Source organism: Salvelinus alpinus, chromosome 10 (genome assembly GCF_045679555.1).
Source record: "Salvelinus alpinus chromosome 10, SLU_Salpinus.1, whole genome shotgun sequence".
Taxonomy (NCBI): Eukaryota; Metazoa; Chordata; class Actinopteri; order Salmoniformes; family Salmonidae; genus Salvelinus; species Salvelinus alpinus.
Window position 1 is genome coordinate 62,688,007 of NC_092095.1, and position 17,278 is coordinate 62,705,284.

At 44.6% G+C, this 17,278-nt stretch overlaps 2 protein-coding genes across 2 annotated transcripts in view; both read right to left on the bottom strand.

Moving 5' to 3' along the window:
• Positions 1-3,063: 3,063 nt before the first annotated feature.
• On the bottom strand, positions 3,064-4,819 carry LOC139532530 (mid1-interacting protein 1-B-like). The gene is made up of 2 exons (XM_071330283.1): positions 4,563-4,819; positions 3,064-4,359 (listed from the first exon to the last, which is right to left on the bottom strand). Exon 2 carries the CDS (start codon positions 4,022-4,024, stop codon positions 3,551-3,553), a length of 474 nt encoding a protein of 157 aa, XP_071186384.1. The 5' UTR covers positions 4,025-4,359; positions 4,563-4,819; the 3' UTR covers positions 3,064-3,550.
• Positions 4,820-5,691: 872 nt separating this feature from the next.
• LOC139532560 (tetraspanin-7-like) overlaps positions 5,692-17,278 on the bottom strand; it is a 29,087-nt gene continuing 17,500 nt past the window's right edge. Inside the window, exons 2-8 of the mRNA XM_071330334.1 lie at positions 11,897-12,085; positions 11,176-11,250; positions 10,831-10,926; positions 10,483-10,638; positions 10,319-10,402; positions 9,224-9,305; positions 5,692-7,634 (exon numbers count right to left, since the gene is read on the bottom strand). Coding sequence (XP_071186435.1) covers positions 9,237-9,305; positions 10,319-10,402; positions 10,483-10,638; positions 10,831-10,926; positions 11,176-11,250; positions 11,897-12,085 — 669 coding nt within the window. The 3' untranslated portion in view covers positions 5,692-7,634; positions 9,224-9,236. The remainder of the gene's footprint in view (positions 7,635-9,223; positions 9,306-10,318; positions 10,403-10,482; positions 10,639-10,830; positions 10,927-11,175; positions 11,251-11,896; positions 12,086-17,278) is intronic.

Below are 17,278 nucleotides of genomic sequence, written 5' to 3' on the forward strand. Positions count from 1 at the left end.
CACCACACCAGAACACAGGCCATATGTGGTCGGCAACTCTTTAAATAAGCCCAACAGGGAAAGGGGTTCAAGGAAGATCAAGTATCTGAAGAGCTATTGGATCTTGTATCTCAGAGGTCGACTGTCTGAATAGTTTTATCCCGGATACATGGGATCCCACAACCTAGAAGAATCTTGGAATCAACAGAACTGCATAAGAGGTATTTCTTGCCAACTGGAAATGGACCTGTTTGCGTTCCGGTGAATGTTTGATTACATTATGCCTGACCTTTGTGTGACCTCAGATGACCTTATTGACAGAATTCCTCTTCGCCCAGACACACACAGTGGGTATAGATAAGTCACCACCCCCTTTCAAAATGTTCACCCTTTGTTGCCTTTACATGCTGACGACGTTGCTCGTGCCGCGTGTCGCGTGCATTGCAAAATAAATGTACACATATATGTTATTCAATCATTGCACTGACACTGGTCCCTACGCGTGCGCCAACAAGCATCTTGTCTTGCAAGTCAGTTCTATTTGTGACAGTGAACGCGGTGCAAGTCATTGGTTTAAAGAAGCATTACCCACGTGCCATCTCCTCATTGGTTATACCCACGTGGGTCATTGAAATATGAACTGAGGGTCAGTCGGTCGTGGTAATACACCTTATTATGAAAGTTAGATGCCAATCGCCGTATAAAGTCCAAAGAAGAAAAAGCCTGGAAGGAGGAGAGCATGACTAGTAAATGACTCGGTTGACCGTTTTATGTGTGGATTAATTGTAGGAGTAGAGGACCTTGTGCATTTCAGGTAAAATAACAAACCCATATTTATATCCCAGGAGAAATTAGCTATCAACAGCAAGCTAGCTAAATAGGACAAATTAGCTAGCAACAGCAAGCTAGCTAAATAGGACAAATTAGCTAGCAACTGCAAGCTAGGTAGCTAAATTGCCATAAATGTTTAATGCTTTTTGACCTGTAACCTTTCTCAAAATCAAGATAATAATTGGTTCTGAGTTTGTTTTGATATTTCAACCTGCGTGTTGTGATCGCGTTTGGTGTGGGGGGCAGAACTCAATTTGGGCCGCACGCGATGGCGCACGCGGGTCCCGGTTTGGGCATGTTGTTACAGCCTGAAATGAAAACACATTAAATAACTTTTTTTCGGCTATATTTACACACAGTAACTCAGAATATCCAAGTAAATAAAAAAAATAAAAAATTCTTACAAAAAATGTATTCAAATTAAAACAGCAAAATCACCCTATTCGGAATAAGCCAACACCCCCCTGAGTTGGTTGAACCACCTTTTGCTTGAATTACAGTCATGAGTCTCTTTGAATACGTCTCTAATAACTTTGCACACCTAGCAACTGTGCAATATTTGCCCAATACTTCCTTGCAGAATTGTTGAAGCTCAGTCAAATTGCACGGCTGACCGCTCATGGACTGCAAGTCATTCCACAGATTCTCAACTGGGATTTAGGTCGGGGCTCTGACTAGGCACTCAAGAACATTCACCTTCTTGTCCTTCAGCCACTGTACGGTTGCTTTGGCAGTGTGCTTTGGGTCATTGTCATGTTGAAAAGTGAACCATCTTCCCATTTTCAACTTCCTGGCAGAGGGCAGCCGGTTCTCCTCAAGAATCTGTCGGTATTTTGCACTGTCCATTTTCCCTTCTATCCTGACCCTGCTGAAGAGAAACACCTCCACAATAGGATACTGCCACCACCGTGTTTTACTGTAGACATGGTGTTCTTTACTGTAGGCATGGTGTGTTTTACTGTAGACATGGTGTTCTTTATTGTAGGCATGGTGTGTTTTACTGTAGGCATGGTGTGTTTTACTGTAGGCATGGTGTCCTTTACTGTAGACATGGTGTTCTTTACTGTAGGCATGGTGTGTTGTACTGTAGGCATGGTGTGTTTTACTGTAGACATGGTGTTCTTTACTGTAGGCATGGTGTTCTTTACTGTAGACATGGTGCTCTTTACTGTAGACATGGTGTTCTTTACTGTAGGCATGGTGTTCTTTACTGTAGGCATGGTGTTCTTTACTGTAGACATGGTGTGTTTTATTGTAGACATGGTGTTCTTTGGGTGGAAAGATGTATTGGGTTTTCTCCAGACATATCGTTTTGCATTCAGACCAAAAAGTTCAATTTTGGTGTCATCTGACCACAGCATCTTTTGCCACTTGGTCTCGGAATCTACAATGTGCTTTTTGGCAAAGCTCAAACGAGACTTGATGTGTTTTTTTTCTTTTTTCTTGCCACCCTCCCATAGAGGCCAGATTTGTGGAGCACTTGTGATAGTGGGCACATGCACACATTGACCAGTCTTTGCCATAAAGGCCTGAAACTCCTTCAAAGTCACAAATGGCTTCTTGGTAGCCTCTCTGATCACTCTCCTCCTTGCCCGGTCATCCAGTTTGGAGGGACGGCCTGATCTATGCGGGGTCTGGGTGGTGCCATACGCCTTAACCAATGGTCTTAACTGTGCTCCGAGGGACAAAGCCTTTGAAATATTTTTATATCCATCCCGACTTGTTCCTTTTCACAACTTTATCTCGTAGATCTTTTGACAGTACCTTTCCTACCATAGTGGATTCTTTGCTTTGAATTGCACTATTGAGCAGTGGAGTCCTCTATGAACAACTGCTTTTATTCTCAACTAATCAAAGTCCTAAAATGGATCACAGATGGAAGACAATTAGCTTGATTTGTGCTCTGGAAGGTGGTTGGTTATACCTCAGCAAGTTTGCAATTCTAAGGGGGGGGTGTTCACTTATCCAAATAGGGTATTTTACTGTTTTTCTTTTGAAGACAAAAATTCCCTTGGATATTGTGGGTTACACACCGTAAATAAAGATGAAAAAAGTCTAAATGTATGTTTTCATTTCAGGCTGTAAGGCAACAAAAGGTGAACATTTTGAAAGGGGGACTTTCTATACCCACTGTAGGCATCAGTTCACAGACTAATCACAATCTTACAGTTTAATCAAGTCACAAAACTATCATGCCAAAGTTGTGTACCTCTCAATAAACCAGTGACTGTGTCAAATAAACTGATCACAACATAACAATAAGCAGATGTTTAATCGCTGAGCCGTCAATTCTATAGAAAAATAAAATGGTGCTTAAATAAGGTTTACAGTTGGTGTTAATCTCTTGGAATCTCTCAAATTCAAAATAATTATCATTTGATTCCAGTTCATAGATTATCAAGCATATGATTTAGTCAATGGTATGGCAATGACTTACTGCTACCATAACATATGAAATCACTGTCAGTAGGCATTATGCAATGTTGCCCAAACAAAAAATCTTCACGTGGATAGACCATCCATACAACAAGCCATTAATACACAAGACTTAGTGCAAACAATCATTCAAACAGTAGATGGAAAATGTTTAACAATGCATATGAAACACGTCTAGTAGGTTACATTTATTTATTCCCACTGTGGGAATAAACACAAACGATATCACTAGGACATCCCCCCCATTCCACTGTTCACCAATGACTTTTTATGTTATCGTCTGACACACTCAACTTTCTAGTGGTCACAGTCCACAGCCCCTTATTACAATCTCCTGATTGTACCTGTTCGTGAGGGTGTTTGCTTTCCGGGTAAGCTTGGACAGAACCGTGTGTAGTCCGGTCAAATGATAATGAAATTGTTTCTCCAAGTCATCATCATCGGATTCTATTCTGGATATGTCCAACGCGGTCACCCCCATTTTTTCTTTCCGCCTGTCGTCGGCTTGTAGGACCCCCCATTCGATGTCATTCCTGATCGATTTTAATAGCACATAGTAATTGTACATGTCCCCGTCCTGGAAATAGGTGGTTGACCCATTGCTGGCGGTTCTAATCGGTGATATCGTTTTCACCTCTTCTTCCTCGTCTAGAGGCACGTCTCTTAGCAGACTAGGAACCATCACCGTCTGATCCATGTTATTTACAGCACCAATAAATCGGTTCATTGCATTGAACAATGAATTCTTTTGATTGTACGAATCCGAAATTTGCATCATTTTTGCGAGAAACCTGACCGCGTGCAGACAATCTAGTTACCTCGCGTCACCGATGATAATGCAGTTTTACTATTCTGTCACGGTCTGAAATAAACCTTAGCAAGATAACTAGTTAATGCTCTTTATCGGATTACAATCACAAATTTAGCTGCTGCAAAAGCTTAAGCAGTCCGAGGAAACGTCCAGACTTCTCAAACGTCTTGCCTGCCTTGTGAGAACTGTACTACCTAACGTTACTCACTAATTGACTAACAAGTGGCTTTTTTCTAAGGGCGTTCCCGGATCTGTCTCAGTCGAATGTTTCCCCCTCAGGCCAAAGTAACAGGATGAACGACCTGAAATAAGAGACACCATACGGTTAGTTACTTCAAGTAACGTTATTTCAGTATCATTAGTTGCATAGTAGGCCTACCAAAAATTAAGAAATCCTTACACTAGCCAATAGATGCTTCCGTTCTCAACTAACTGAATTAACAGCTAGCATTAGCTAGCTAGCCATATTTGGAGAATAAATGTAGCTCAAGCAGTACAAACTCACCGTGATGTTATTGTCCCTGGTATTTTTCCGAATAACCACTTCACTTGTTAAACTTCTGTGGAAGGCATAAAGTCTTAATTTGACAGCTTGTTGTGAGCAAAGCGACCGATAGCGGCTTGCTAGCTTAATAAATCCTCAGCACCAGCAGGAGGACGGTGATATGCAGGAGTGGCGTACTTGCATCAGCCCACAAGCCGTAACTCCGTTTTCAGCCAATCAGATTTTAGCCGGTCTCTCACCAACCCTGCTGATTTTCTGCCAAGTCAACTCCCGTTAGAACATGTTTACTTCCTTCAAAAAAACAAAAACACCTATTTTTACCTTCCTTCCATACTTCCTATTTTGGAGAGATTATGAAGAAAATAACATAATGTCACTTCAATACTGATAACTTAAATGTGTAGTGTGAAAAACTTGCTTTCACAGTTTTAGTAAAACCAGGGCTCGTGTACATTTGAATTTGAGGGTCTCAAATGACATCCTTTCAAAGAAATACGGAGGCGAGGAAGGAATCATAATTATGCAATTTGAGTGGTGGAATAGAGCAGGCTCATCTGAGGAAAGTAGCGACGTGTTGAAGCAGGAGTTTAATTCAGGCTGGGGCTGCGTCATTCCTGCTCACAAAAACACTTTAAGTAGTATGTGTACTAGTGACAATTTTAACAATGTATACACTATCAACAAAGTAGTTCGTTTTTTTTGCTCTATCAACATAGTATAGTTTCTGATGCTGTAACAGATTAATGATCACGAATACGGATGTCCATTGTGAATAGTTACATTGTAACAAACGGTAAGGAAGGATTTCATTGGATGTTGTTCTTGTTCGTATTTTTTTTTACAGTCAAGCCCATAAAGATCCTATGAAATTACTCTAATTGCTAATTCTATGGTCAAGCCTGCCTCACGAACACCCTTTCTAGACGGGATCGCGAATACGTTTTTCATAGATGTGATAGTGACACCGTGGGGTAAAAAATATTATTGCTACCTGTAAATTATATTGGATCTATCAGGGGCAGAATTAATTAATGATGATTAACTACCCACCTTATATCAACAACAAAAAATACTCGGTTCTAGAAACAAAAGAGAGAGTAAATATCTCACAACAGAAGCTCACAACTGAAACGATGTAATGGCCATTTTATTAATATATTCAAGATCACAATTGTTCACAATATCAACATACATTTGTTGGCATGCTAGCTGGTGATGCATTTTAAAACGTTATTTTTTTTATACAAAGTCTTATTTCATCTGTCCAATTTTGGATTGAGAGATTAATTGATCATGTACATTGGTTTTATACTGATCCAACGAAAACACAGAGCAACTTCAGAATGCGTCAAAACCCCAAAACAAAACAAAAACCTAAAAGAATCGTAGTAATTACAGAAATAGAATCTTGGAACCAGCTTGCTGTACTCACATACCAGTTGAATTAAACCAGTAACAGTGTCAGTGACCTCGGTGGTCTGCCCCACTCCATTCTACCCCCAGGCGCCCACTAAAGCTTAGTATACCTACAGTCATTACCACCTAAGAGGTTGCTGTCATATTACTGATTCTACATTTAAGTAATACACAAAAGTGGCAAATCTTCAGAAAGTGGTATTTCATTTGATTGTTCCAAGCCAGAGCAATGACAGACCGAATCGAGCTCGAACACCTCAAGTCCTACCACTGAGAATGACTCTCTCTATCTCTCTCTTACTCTCTCTTTCTCTCACTGGACACAGACATCAATTCATCGTCTATTCCACGTCATTTCATTGAAATGACGTGGAAACAACGTTGATTCAGCCAGTGTGTGCCCAGTGGGCTCTCTCTCTGTCTACCAATCCCATATAGTGAGAAGCAAACGGCAACAACAAAAGACCGGAAGTAGAATAGTCTTCTCATATCATCAGAAAGCAGTGCTGACTCAATGAAACTCTAGTTTGTGCAGCGATCCCACTCCGTTTTACTATCCTTGTCTGTTCTCCAGCACATCCAGTTCTCTCTCTCTCGTCAGGGGGGAGGGAGTTGGAACCGAATGTACTGGGGTGTGGCGGCGGAGAGAGAGAGAGAGAGAACCGAATGTACTGGGGTGTGGCGGCGGAGAGAGAGAGAGATGGATGTACTGGGGTGTGGCGGCGGAGAGAGAGAGAGAGAGAGCTGGATGTGCTGGAGAACGGACAAGGATAGTAAAATAGAGTAGGATCTCAAGCAGAAGGTGAATGTGTAAAAACATTTGAACACCAAAACTGGGGTTAAAACCAGAAAAATGGCTGTGTCTCAGTCTACTGTTATAGAAACACACATTTAAGACTTTTAAAATGAAATAAAATATTACAACAACAAAACAACATTATGACTAACTGACTGACAGACAGAAGGCAAAGGGGAGGGAGTGGCAGAGATCACCAAGTACAGGACTCAACTGAATACAGAGGATCTAAACGCATAACAAATACACATCCACAGAGAGCAACTTGCACAAGGTCATTTAGAGTGATAGTCATTAGAAGCAGGATGTAGGTTTACTGTAGTCCATGTAGCAGCAAAAAGCAGACGCTGTGTGTGTGTGTGTGAGAGAGAGTGTGTGTGTGTCAGTTAGAGAAACTCAGTCCCTTCTGAGTGGGCTCAAGTTTCTTTCAAAGACCTCATATAGGAAATTCTGATGGCATCTCTCAAATTATTTCCAGGAAATTTAGACTGGGGAAGATAGCCGTCGAACGATGAGCTATGTTGCATCAAGGCAATTTCTTAGGAATATTGTCAACTTGTGTAAGTGGAGATTGGTACTGTTTGAATTAGGCATGGCATGCCTGGATCAGAGCATATGGCTGAGGCAGGTGCTAATCGACAACCATTCATTTTTAGAAGAATTAAGGTCTTGAAAGGAAACATTTTTAATCATGGCATGATGGCATATTAAGGAATGTGTTCAAACAGATGAAAGAGAGAAAAAGAGAGCGATAAAGTAAGGAATATAAGGAATGGAAAAGTAAGAATGGAGTGTGCCAGCGTTTGGGTGTGTTCTTCCCCAGTTTCCAAGGTGACGTGTACTCTCTCCCCCTGGTCTCCCTGGAAGGAAACAAATAACAAAGGTGCCGACAATCACAGAGAGACTCAACATGATTGTGTGTGTACGTGTGTGTCTGCGCATGTGTGTCTACATTCCCTGAAAACACCATCACCACCACCCATAATCAGTGACAACGAAGGGATCCTCTCTTTTGGAACTTGTCACCTGAAGCTTTTGAAAGACAGATCTCCCTGAGAAGTCTCTGCAGGGCCGCCACACAGCCTGAGGGATAGCCATTTGTCTGCTGTAATGAGCGGAGCCTTTGGACTGTGATGTGTGTAAGAAGCCTAAATGCCACTCTCTCTCTGCACCTGTAGAACACAGTCTGTCGGTTAACCCTCCCGGAGCCTCCCGTGCCAGGCTTCAGGTCTATTTAGAGCCCTGAGGCTTCTGAAGTGACAAAGCAGCCAACCAGTGTCTGGTGGATAGGAGCCAGTAACAGTTTCTGCAAGCTTCGAATTGACAATGACGCTCTGGTGAAGCTCGGCCATGCTAACCGCTAGCAGGCTAAACACTATCAGGCTAAACCCTATGAGGTTAAGCCAGTGTGTCATAGGGGGGAGAAGTGGGGGATTCTAACTCTTTAAGGCATAATCACGCCACACAGCCCTGCCAACACGGTATAAATCAGAGTGTTTAATTGCGAGCCAAACAGCTTTATTTATAATCCACAGCAGCACAGTCGGGGACGGCCAATTAGAGGGGCCTGCTGGGAAGGTGTGAGCTAGCGATAACCACCTTGCATAGTGAGATCACGTTTGTGTGTGTGTGTGTGTTTGAGTACGACTTGCAGGGGGCTGTAGGGGTTCCAGCCATGGAGGTCTGTGACACAACCCCTTATTACACTGGATGCATTGCACTTAGTCACAGAGACAAATAGCACTACACAAGTCTGTGTGTGTGTGTGTGTGTGTGTGTGTGTGTGTGTGTGTGTGTGTGTGTGTGTGTGTGTGTGTGTGTGTGTGTGTGTGTGTGTGTGTAGCACTCTGGTACCCTGCAGATAATGACCTATTTTGTATTCTACATGAGTCAAATGAAATGGAGTCCATTGCCCATGTTGTGAATGGCTGCTGATCATACAAGGATTTATACATTGCTAGACATGACCGCCTTGTTGACCTGATAGCCAGCGAGGTGGGACAAGTGGTCTCACCAACAGCACGCATGCATAAACACAGGTTTTCCTGTGTGCCAGATGTTGTTGTTGTGGGGGGAGGCCAGGGGGAGGTGTTCGTTTTGGAAGTGGGCTGCTCATTGGACGGCTACATGGAGCAGGCCTTTGCTGAGAAGCTGCTTAAATACCAGCCCCTCGTGGCATGCTGGGACAGCCTGGGGTGGAGGTGCAAGCTGGTGGGGCTGATATTTGTCAGTCTCGGCCACATACACAGGCTTGCAGTGCGTGGCCTCCAGATTGCGGGCCTGACAAAAACTAGGGCAAAGCAATTGGCTAGGTACTGCTCTGTTTCAGCTGTCGTGGGCAGCCTAGCTGTTTGGAGAAGGATGTGCTTTCTTTGAAATGTTTGGATCCTTTTTTTGTAAATTTGATTGGTGTATTCAAATAAAGTATTTGTGTGTGTGTCAGACTCACCTGCACCTCACTGCTACACCATCTCATATTGGTTGGCAGTGATAAGCCGCGACAGACAGCATGCCAACAGCATACCAATTGACTGGAGGGAAAGAGAGAGTGAAAAAGAGAGAGAAAGAGAGAGTGGCAGAAAGAGAGAGAGAGAGGGAGAGAAAGATGAAAATGAGTCAGTTCCAACAGCACACAAATCATCTCTCTTAGAGGTCCTCAGTCTTCCCTCCATCCTCCCCCCTCTTCCCTCCACCCTTCCCCTCTTCCCTCCACCCTCCCCCTCTTCCCTCCATCCTCATTGCCGGGGGATGGAGGGACAAGGAGGGATCAGGGAAGGAGGAGAGGAGGGATCAGGGAAGGAAGCGAGGAGGGATAGGGATAAGATGCATTAAAGGGGTGGCTGCTCCTCTAAGAGGTGTCATTGATCTCTCTCTGCCACCCCTCCTTCTCCCCTCGCCGCTTCCCTCCATAACGTTTACGGTGCAATTAATGGGCTCGGGACTGCAGAAGAGCAGGCCGTCGCAGGTCACAGCGTCCACGGAGACACACATACACTCTCACTCTCTCTACCTACCTCCCCCAGGCCCATTAAGGGTAATGGAGGGGGTCGCTGTGACGACGAGCGGCGCTGTGGGGCTAATCGAGCATGTCAGCCCGAGCAGGAGGTAACGACCACACTCGCGCAGAGTAGAGAGAGAGAGGAGAGAAATGAGGAGAGAGCGAAGGAGGGAGAGGAGCAATGAGGAGAGAGGGAGAGAGAGGAGAGAGAAGAGGAATGGAGAGAGAGGGTGCTGGAGAAGGAAGGAGGTAGGGGAGAGAGAGAGTGTGTGTGTGTCTGTATGCGTATGTGGAAAAGCGAGAGGGATGGAGAACGTGTGTGTGTGCTCTTGTACTCTGGTCTGTATAATAGTTCCTGAGGCGCGCCTGAATGGCATGTGTGTGATGGAACAGGCTCTGAGTGGCGGACTCGCTGATTGGGTCTGAAGGAGCAGCGGTGAACATCGCCCCAGCCGTGTGTAATCATTAATAACCTGCACTGGGCGCACACGCTCACACACACACAGAAGGAGAGTGGAAGAACAGCTGGCCCATACTGTTACTTACTTGTGAGACAGCTATTCCAAATGTCACTCCAGCAATGATCCCCATGTTAGTCTCAATGAAGTCAGTCACCAGCTCATAACAGCCCTGTAGAAGACAAGACAAGTGAGTGTATTTGTCAGTGTGTACGGTGTGTGTCTGTCTGTCCGTGTGTGTGTGTGTCTGACCTGCTGGTGGACCTTGCTGGGGGCTATGGTGACATTGCGCAGGTCAGAAGCGTTACAGTCAGAGATGCTGGCACAGCAGCTGGGTGGGATGCCGTTGTTAGGGAACCAGATACTGGACAACCAGCTGGTGTAGTTCAACACACCACAGCATTTCAACTGGAGGGAGAGAGGGGGATGGAGAGCGATGGAGAGGGAGAGAGGGATGGGAGAGGGAGGGAGAGAGAGAGAGAGAGGGATGGAGAGAGCAAGAGAGATAGAGAGAGAGAGGGGGGTTGGAGAGAGAGGGATTTATCACAATCCGTTTTTAATCACAACCCTAATTTGGCTGTCAAAGTGACCATCACTCACACTGCGCTGCACATTGTCCACAGCCAGGCTCCTCTCGTCCTGGGAATTGTAGTTCTTCACTGCCTCACTGAAGGTCCTCTGGAAGGTTCCCTTTATCTGGGAACACAAACACACAGTTCTTGTTGTGTTCATAGCTTCTCCTGTTGTGAAACAGATGGACACTCTGACTGACGAATTCTGCCCACTGGGCACACACTGGTTGAATCAACATTGTTTCCACGTCAGTTCAACAAAATTACGTTGAACTAACGTGGAATAGACGTTGAATTGACATCTGTGCCCAGTGGGTGGGTACTCATGATCCTGTGGGTGAGTGCCAGAGGCAGGTATGGCAGGGCTACCTACCTCATGACGAAAGACAAAGCCGGAGATGCCAGCCACAAGCTCTGCCAGGAAGATCAGGGACAGGAACATGGCGTACTGCAGAGAGAGGGCACACAGGGCGCCACAAAACGGCCACTGAGTTACTGTGTATATTTTGCAGACTTTCTCACCATTTGCTCACAATAAGATCATCGAAACACTGAAAGGAACGTTGAATGAGAGTAGGAAAGGAAGACCTTTTTAGAAGGAAAGAAATCAAAAACTAAACAAAGACAGAAACAAGGACAGAAACAAACCCACTGGGCACACACTGGTTGAATTAACGTTGTTTCCACGTCATTTCAATGTTATTACATTGAACCAATGTGGAACAGATGTTGAATTCTGTTTCTTCCCCAGTGGGGAAACACATTTGAGAAACACATTTTAGTTACTCGGATGACAACTTCTCCTAGCTCTCACCAACTTCTCCTAGCTCTCACCAACTTCTCCTAGCTCTCACCAACTTCTCCTAGCTCTCACCAGCTTCTCCTAGCTCTCACCAGCTTCTCCTAGCTCTCATCAACTTCTCCTAGCTCTCACCAAATTCTCCTAGCTCTCACCAACTTCTCCTAACTCTCACCAACTTCTCCTAGCTCTCGCCAACTTCTCCTAGCTCTCGCCAACTTCTCCTAGCTCTCGCCAACTTCTCCTAGCTCTCGCCAACTTCTCCTAGCTCTCACCAACTTCTCCTTGCTCTCACCAGCTTGAGCATCCATGGGCTCCCGCGGCAGGTAGCGAAGCATCCAAACAGTCCGAACACGATGATGCATGTTCCGGTGCCGATGAGAACATAAGGAGCGTTGGTGGAGCTGTCAGCGATGATAGATATGTACGCACCCAGCATAAACTTCCCCCATAGTCCCACAGCTAAGAGGATCGCCCCCGTGATCTGGACAGAGAGAGAGAGAGAGAGGGGGGGGGGGGGGAGAGAAGGTGAAAGACAGCATTAGAGCCCTGTCACTAAAAAGTCATCAAGGGCCTCACTGGAGGTTTCAGACCCATAGAGATGATAGGTGGCACAACTGTAACACAACCATCACAGCTTCATGCTAAATGACACGTTACATATGATATGAAATGCCAGTGGTCTGTTTAAGCAGTCGTCCATAAAATCAGTCAATTTCTCTGTGTAATAAACCATTGATTACACTGTAAATTATACACTGCCGATCTACTATAATGCTGTTAGTGGCACTGGAGATAGCTCTTTGCTGCCACCCAATGAAAGAAACTGAATCCACTGCATGGCTCATGAGACAGAAGAGAAAGCGAGACATTTTATAGGCTCCTTTTTTCTGGTTAAAATAACTAACACTTACTAAGTAGACCAGACCCAGCTGCTGTCAAGTTTTCAAGATATTTCACTTTCAAAATACAGAAATCATACCGTATGATGATTTCTGTATTTTGAAAGTGAAATATCTTGAAAACTTGAGTGCCGACAAGCAAAACATTTTGGGACAATGTCAACAATGGGTCAATGAAACAAATACAAATTCCATTAAGTAGATGGGAACTGTGAACATTTGTTTCAATGGCAAACAGCCTTTATGGGATATCTTGATTTTTCCACCATCTTTGGCCCTACTCATGAATGATGACTGGTTCCTGACCATGTGTCGTGACCAGGAAAAACTCCATATTCATAAGGCGAAAAACTATTTTTTTCGTAGAAGGTTAGTAGAACCTACGCCACAGGTTAGGATAATTAATGTAGCAGGTTAGGAAACAGAGGTTAAGGTTAGGAAATGGGTTAGGGTTAGGTTGAGCGAAAATACTCTCCTAACCTACTATGAAAATCACTTTGTATCGAAGTGGCGTGAAAAGAGTGACTGAGTGAATGCAGGCCTTCCAAAAGCCCACCCAACACCAGCATGCATTAGTCGCTGTTGACTGAACGCTTCGCTCTCTATGATATATACACTAGATGACTAATAGGGGACGCTGGGTTGAAGCAAACACACCTCCCTCTTGGCTCTAACCCTGGGTTATGATGCATTTTGTCAGTGCATCATACAAAACCATCTTCCCATTCTTTTATGTTGTTGTTATATTTGTGTGTTTCTACTAGTGCTTATTATGTGCACCCAATGATGTATATAAACCCTGGATTGTGATTCTATGAATTGGCCATTGAGAGGCTTTGAAGCCACTTGTCGGCCATATTGGCACTCCCCAGTAGGACCAGTCCACCATTGGAATACATGGGATGCTACTGTATTTCAGTTAAATGTTTCAAGAACATGTATTTAAGTATTTTTTGTTGAAGTGGGGACAGTAACATTAGTAATAAAACAAATTATACTTTAAGGAAAATGTTTTCATTTATTGTTATTTTATGTTTAGCTCAATTAATATAATAGTATGCATTAATGTGTCTGTAACAGAATAAACGAGGCAAAAACAAATGTACACATTAATACATGCATTTCTATTGCTTCGAAATATGTTTTACAACTGTAAGGGAGTGCCAACACACCCCCTATCAGCCATCTAGTGTATAAATACATAATTGTGTGCACCAGACTATTCTGTGTAGAGCCCTCTAGTAGTGTGTTCTTGAACCAGCAGATGGTGCTGTGGTTATTGGTAAAGACTGGAATTTGGTATTTTATTAGGATCCCCATTAGCTGTTGCAAAAGCAGCAGCTACTCTTCCTGGGGTCCACACAAAACATGAAACATAATACACAATGACACAATACAGAACATCATTAGACAAGAACAGCTCAAGGAATACAGCAGTGGCACGTCCACCTGTCTTGATGAGGAAAAAAATCATAAAAACTGTTCTGAACAGTGTGAGATTGTGGGTCTAGAAAGGTAGGCTACTACTGGTACTATCTAACCTCAACATGTACCTGGTAAATGATTATTTTTCTTTAACCTTTATTTAACTTGGCAAGTCAGTTAAGAACAAATTCATATTTACAATGACGGCCTACCCGGACGACGCTGGGACTCCCAATCACAGCCCATGGTGATATAGTCTGGAATTGAACCAGGGTCTGTAGTGACACCTCTAGCACTGAGCTGCAGTGCCTTAGACGGCTGCGCCACTCGGGAGCCCCACATATACACATACACAAAAAACATGACAGATATGAATCTACTCCTCCATATCATTAAATTCATGTGGAGTGAAAAGTGGGTTAATGTATTCACTTTGGGGATTTGGGGTCCTTGTTCAAAGCCGGGGTTCCACTCAAGGACTGGGTTCTCCATGGAGTTCATCTCTATATCTCTCCATTATTATTAATATATGCATATTTAAGTCATTAATTAACAGCATCTGTGTGGTAGGGAAGATCAGGAATCAGGATTACATCTAAAATGACAATAACTGGAGTTCCTTTCTTTGTAAAACCAGTTAGCAGTTTGCAGGGTTGGGTCAAGGTTTTCTTCATAGTTAAGGTGGCTAGTCGTCCCTTACTAGCATAGCAATGATGTCACTGAAGAAACTATCACCCCTGCCCTCAACCATAACTAAATATGCTTATCTTATCTCACCTTATAGCTTGTAGCCTCTGGTAGAAGCTCACTCCTTCCTTACACAAGCCAGAAGGCGTTGGCTCAGCTGGTGTGAGATCTGAACGCAGTATCATAAGACTCTTTGCCCACCAGTGCTCTGCCATAAATATCAGCCTATTCAATTTAACCAGGCAAGTCAGTTAAGAACAAATTATTATTTACAATGACAGCCTAGGAACAGTGGGTTAACTGCCTTGTTCAGGGGCAGAACGACAGATTTTTACCTTGTGAGCTCAGGGATTTGACCTAGCAACCTTTCGGTTACTAGTCCAACACTCTAACCATTAGGCTACCTGCCGCCCCAAACCAATATGTGTCTAACCCACACAGAACAGCAGCAGAGGAAGACTTTATCGGAGAGATCTATATCAAAGATGGTGGATAAATAAAGAGGTCCCACTCAAGCCGTTTACCATTGAAAGAAATGGTCGCAGTTCTGGTCTGCTTAAGGGGTGGCTCTCCCATAGGCCCCAATGCATTAGCAGCTGGGTCTGGTCTGCTTAGTTCATTGACTGGACATGAACCAGAAAAAAGCCCCCCCCCAGATCGGTGTGTCTCATGGCCATGCTAATGACTGTGTGACACAGATACCAGAGCTGCATGCTGCTGAGGCACAGAAATAACTGCATCACCACAGTTTCAGACCAGGAAGGAGTGCATGGTAGTAGTGGCACAGCTAAGAAATTCCCGTATCATTGCTATGCCTCATGGTTAACATGACAACGAACACGGCAGAGAGGAAGCACATGGAAAAAGGTTACCGTTAACCACTGATACAGGGTCAGATATTTTGTCATTCCCCTGATGGTTAAGTTTAGGATAGGAGTTAGAGAGATCTGATCCTAGATCTGTGGTAAAGGGCAACATCTACCTCGAGCAGTGGCACAGCGGTTGCATCCCAAAATGGCACCCTATTCCCTACATAGTGCACTTCCCATAGGGCTCTGGTCAAAAGTAGTGCTCTATATAGGGAATAGGGTGCCATTTGGGAAGTGTCAGCTCCCTGTAGCCACCATGCGTTGGGAAATGTTGTTGTGATTCTGAGCATGTCTGGCGTTGGCCGTGCGTCAGAGGCCCGCTGACACATACAGAGCAGCCTGCCCGCCCCCTCACTGTCTGCCTGCCTCCCTCACTGCCCCCTCCCTGTCTGCCATTCTCCCTCCCTCCCTGGCTCCCTCCCTCCCTCCCTGTCTACTTGCCTGCCTGCCTCCCTGCTTGCCTCCCTCCCTCCCTCCCTGGCTCCCTCCCTCCCTGTCTACTTGCCTGCCTCCCTGCCTGCCTCCCTCCCTGTCTGTCTGTCTCCATCCCTGTCTGCCTGCCTGATTACCCAAGAACACAGCATGAGAAGGAACAGCAACACTCTCACAGAGAGAGAGAGGGAAAGAGAGAAAGAGAGAGAGAGAGAGAGAGAGAGAGAGAGAGAGAGAGAGAGAGAGAGAGAGAGAGAGAGAGAGAGAGAGAGAGAGAGAGAGAGAGAGAGAGAGAGAGAGAGAGAGAGAGAGAGAGAGAGAGAGAGAGAGAGAGAGAGAGAGAGAGAGAGAGAGAGAGAGAGAGAGAGAGAGAGAGAGAGAGAGAGAGAGAGAGAGAGAGAGAGAGAGAGAGAGAGAGAGAGAGAGAGAGAGAGAGAGAGAGAGAGAGAGAGAGAGAGAGAGAGAGAGAGAGAGAGAGAGAGAGAGAGAGAGATGGAGATGGAGATGGAGATGGAGATGGAGAGAGAGAGAGAGAGAAACAGAGTACGAAAGAGAGGAAGACAAAGGGAAGGAAGAGAGAGTGTATTTAGTGCGAGATAGAAGAGAGAGAGATTAAAGAGAGCGAGAGATGAGTCACTGCCCGACATGTAGCATGACACTTAGACAGCGCTGTAGAACACATCTGAGAGATAGCATATGAGTGAGTTCTCTCTGTCCCCATCTCATGCCCATCCACTGTTCCTTCTCTAGTAATGTCTGGGAGCAGCGGTAGGTTCATTTCCCTGTAATGTACCGTTCCCCTGTCCCCAGTTTCCTCTCCTCTACAGTGTTCATGTCTTATTCAACGTGACACTATGAATGATTCATGGAGCCATCTGCTGTAGCAAGCGAGGGGCTTCCCTCCCCTACATACTCCATCAGCAGGGGGTACCGTCCTAGGAGGGATTAAGGGGAGAGGGTGTGTGTGTGTGTGTGTGTGTGTGTGTGTGTGTGTGTGTGTGTGTGTGTGTGTGTGTGTGTGTGTGTGTGTGTGTGTGTGTGTGTGTGTGTGTGTGTGTGTGTGTGTGTGTGTGTGTGTGTGTGTGTGTGTGTGTGTGTGTGTGTGTGAGAGGACTGACAAAAAGAGCCCAGACTAAAATGAAGCAGAGACCCTGTGTGGTGTGTTGCAGTCGGCGGCCATATTGGCCTCAGTTAACTCAGCAGGGCTATGTGTTTAAGTATTTATGTGTACTGTATATTATCTCAGCTGTGACGTTACACCACAGTCATGAGACATGGTCACAGGGTTTCAACCCTTTATTGCCAGTTAAACGGCACGTGTTTCGATTACATTAAAAATAAATTCAACATCTGAAACACAAA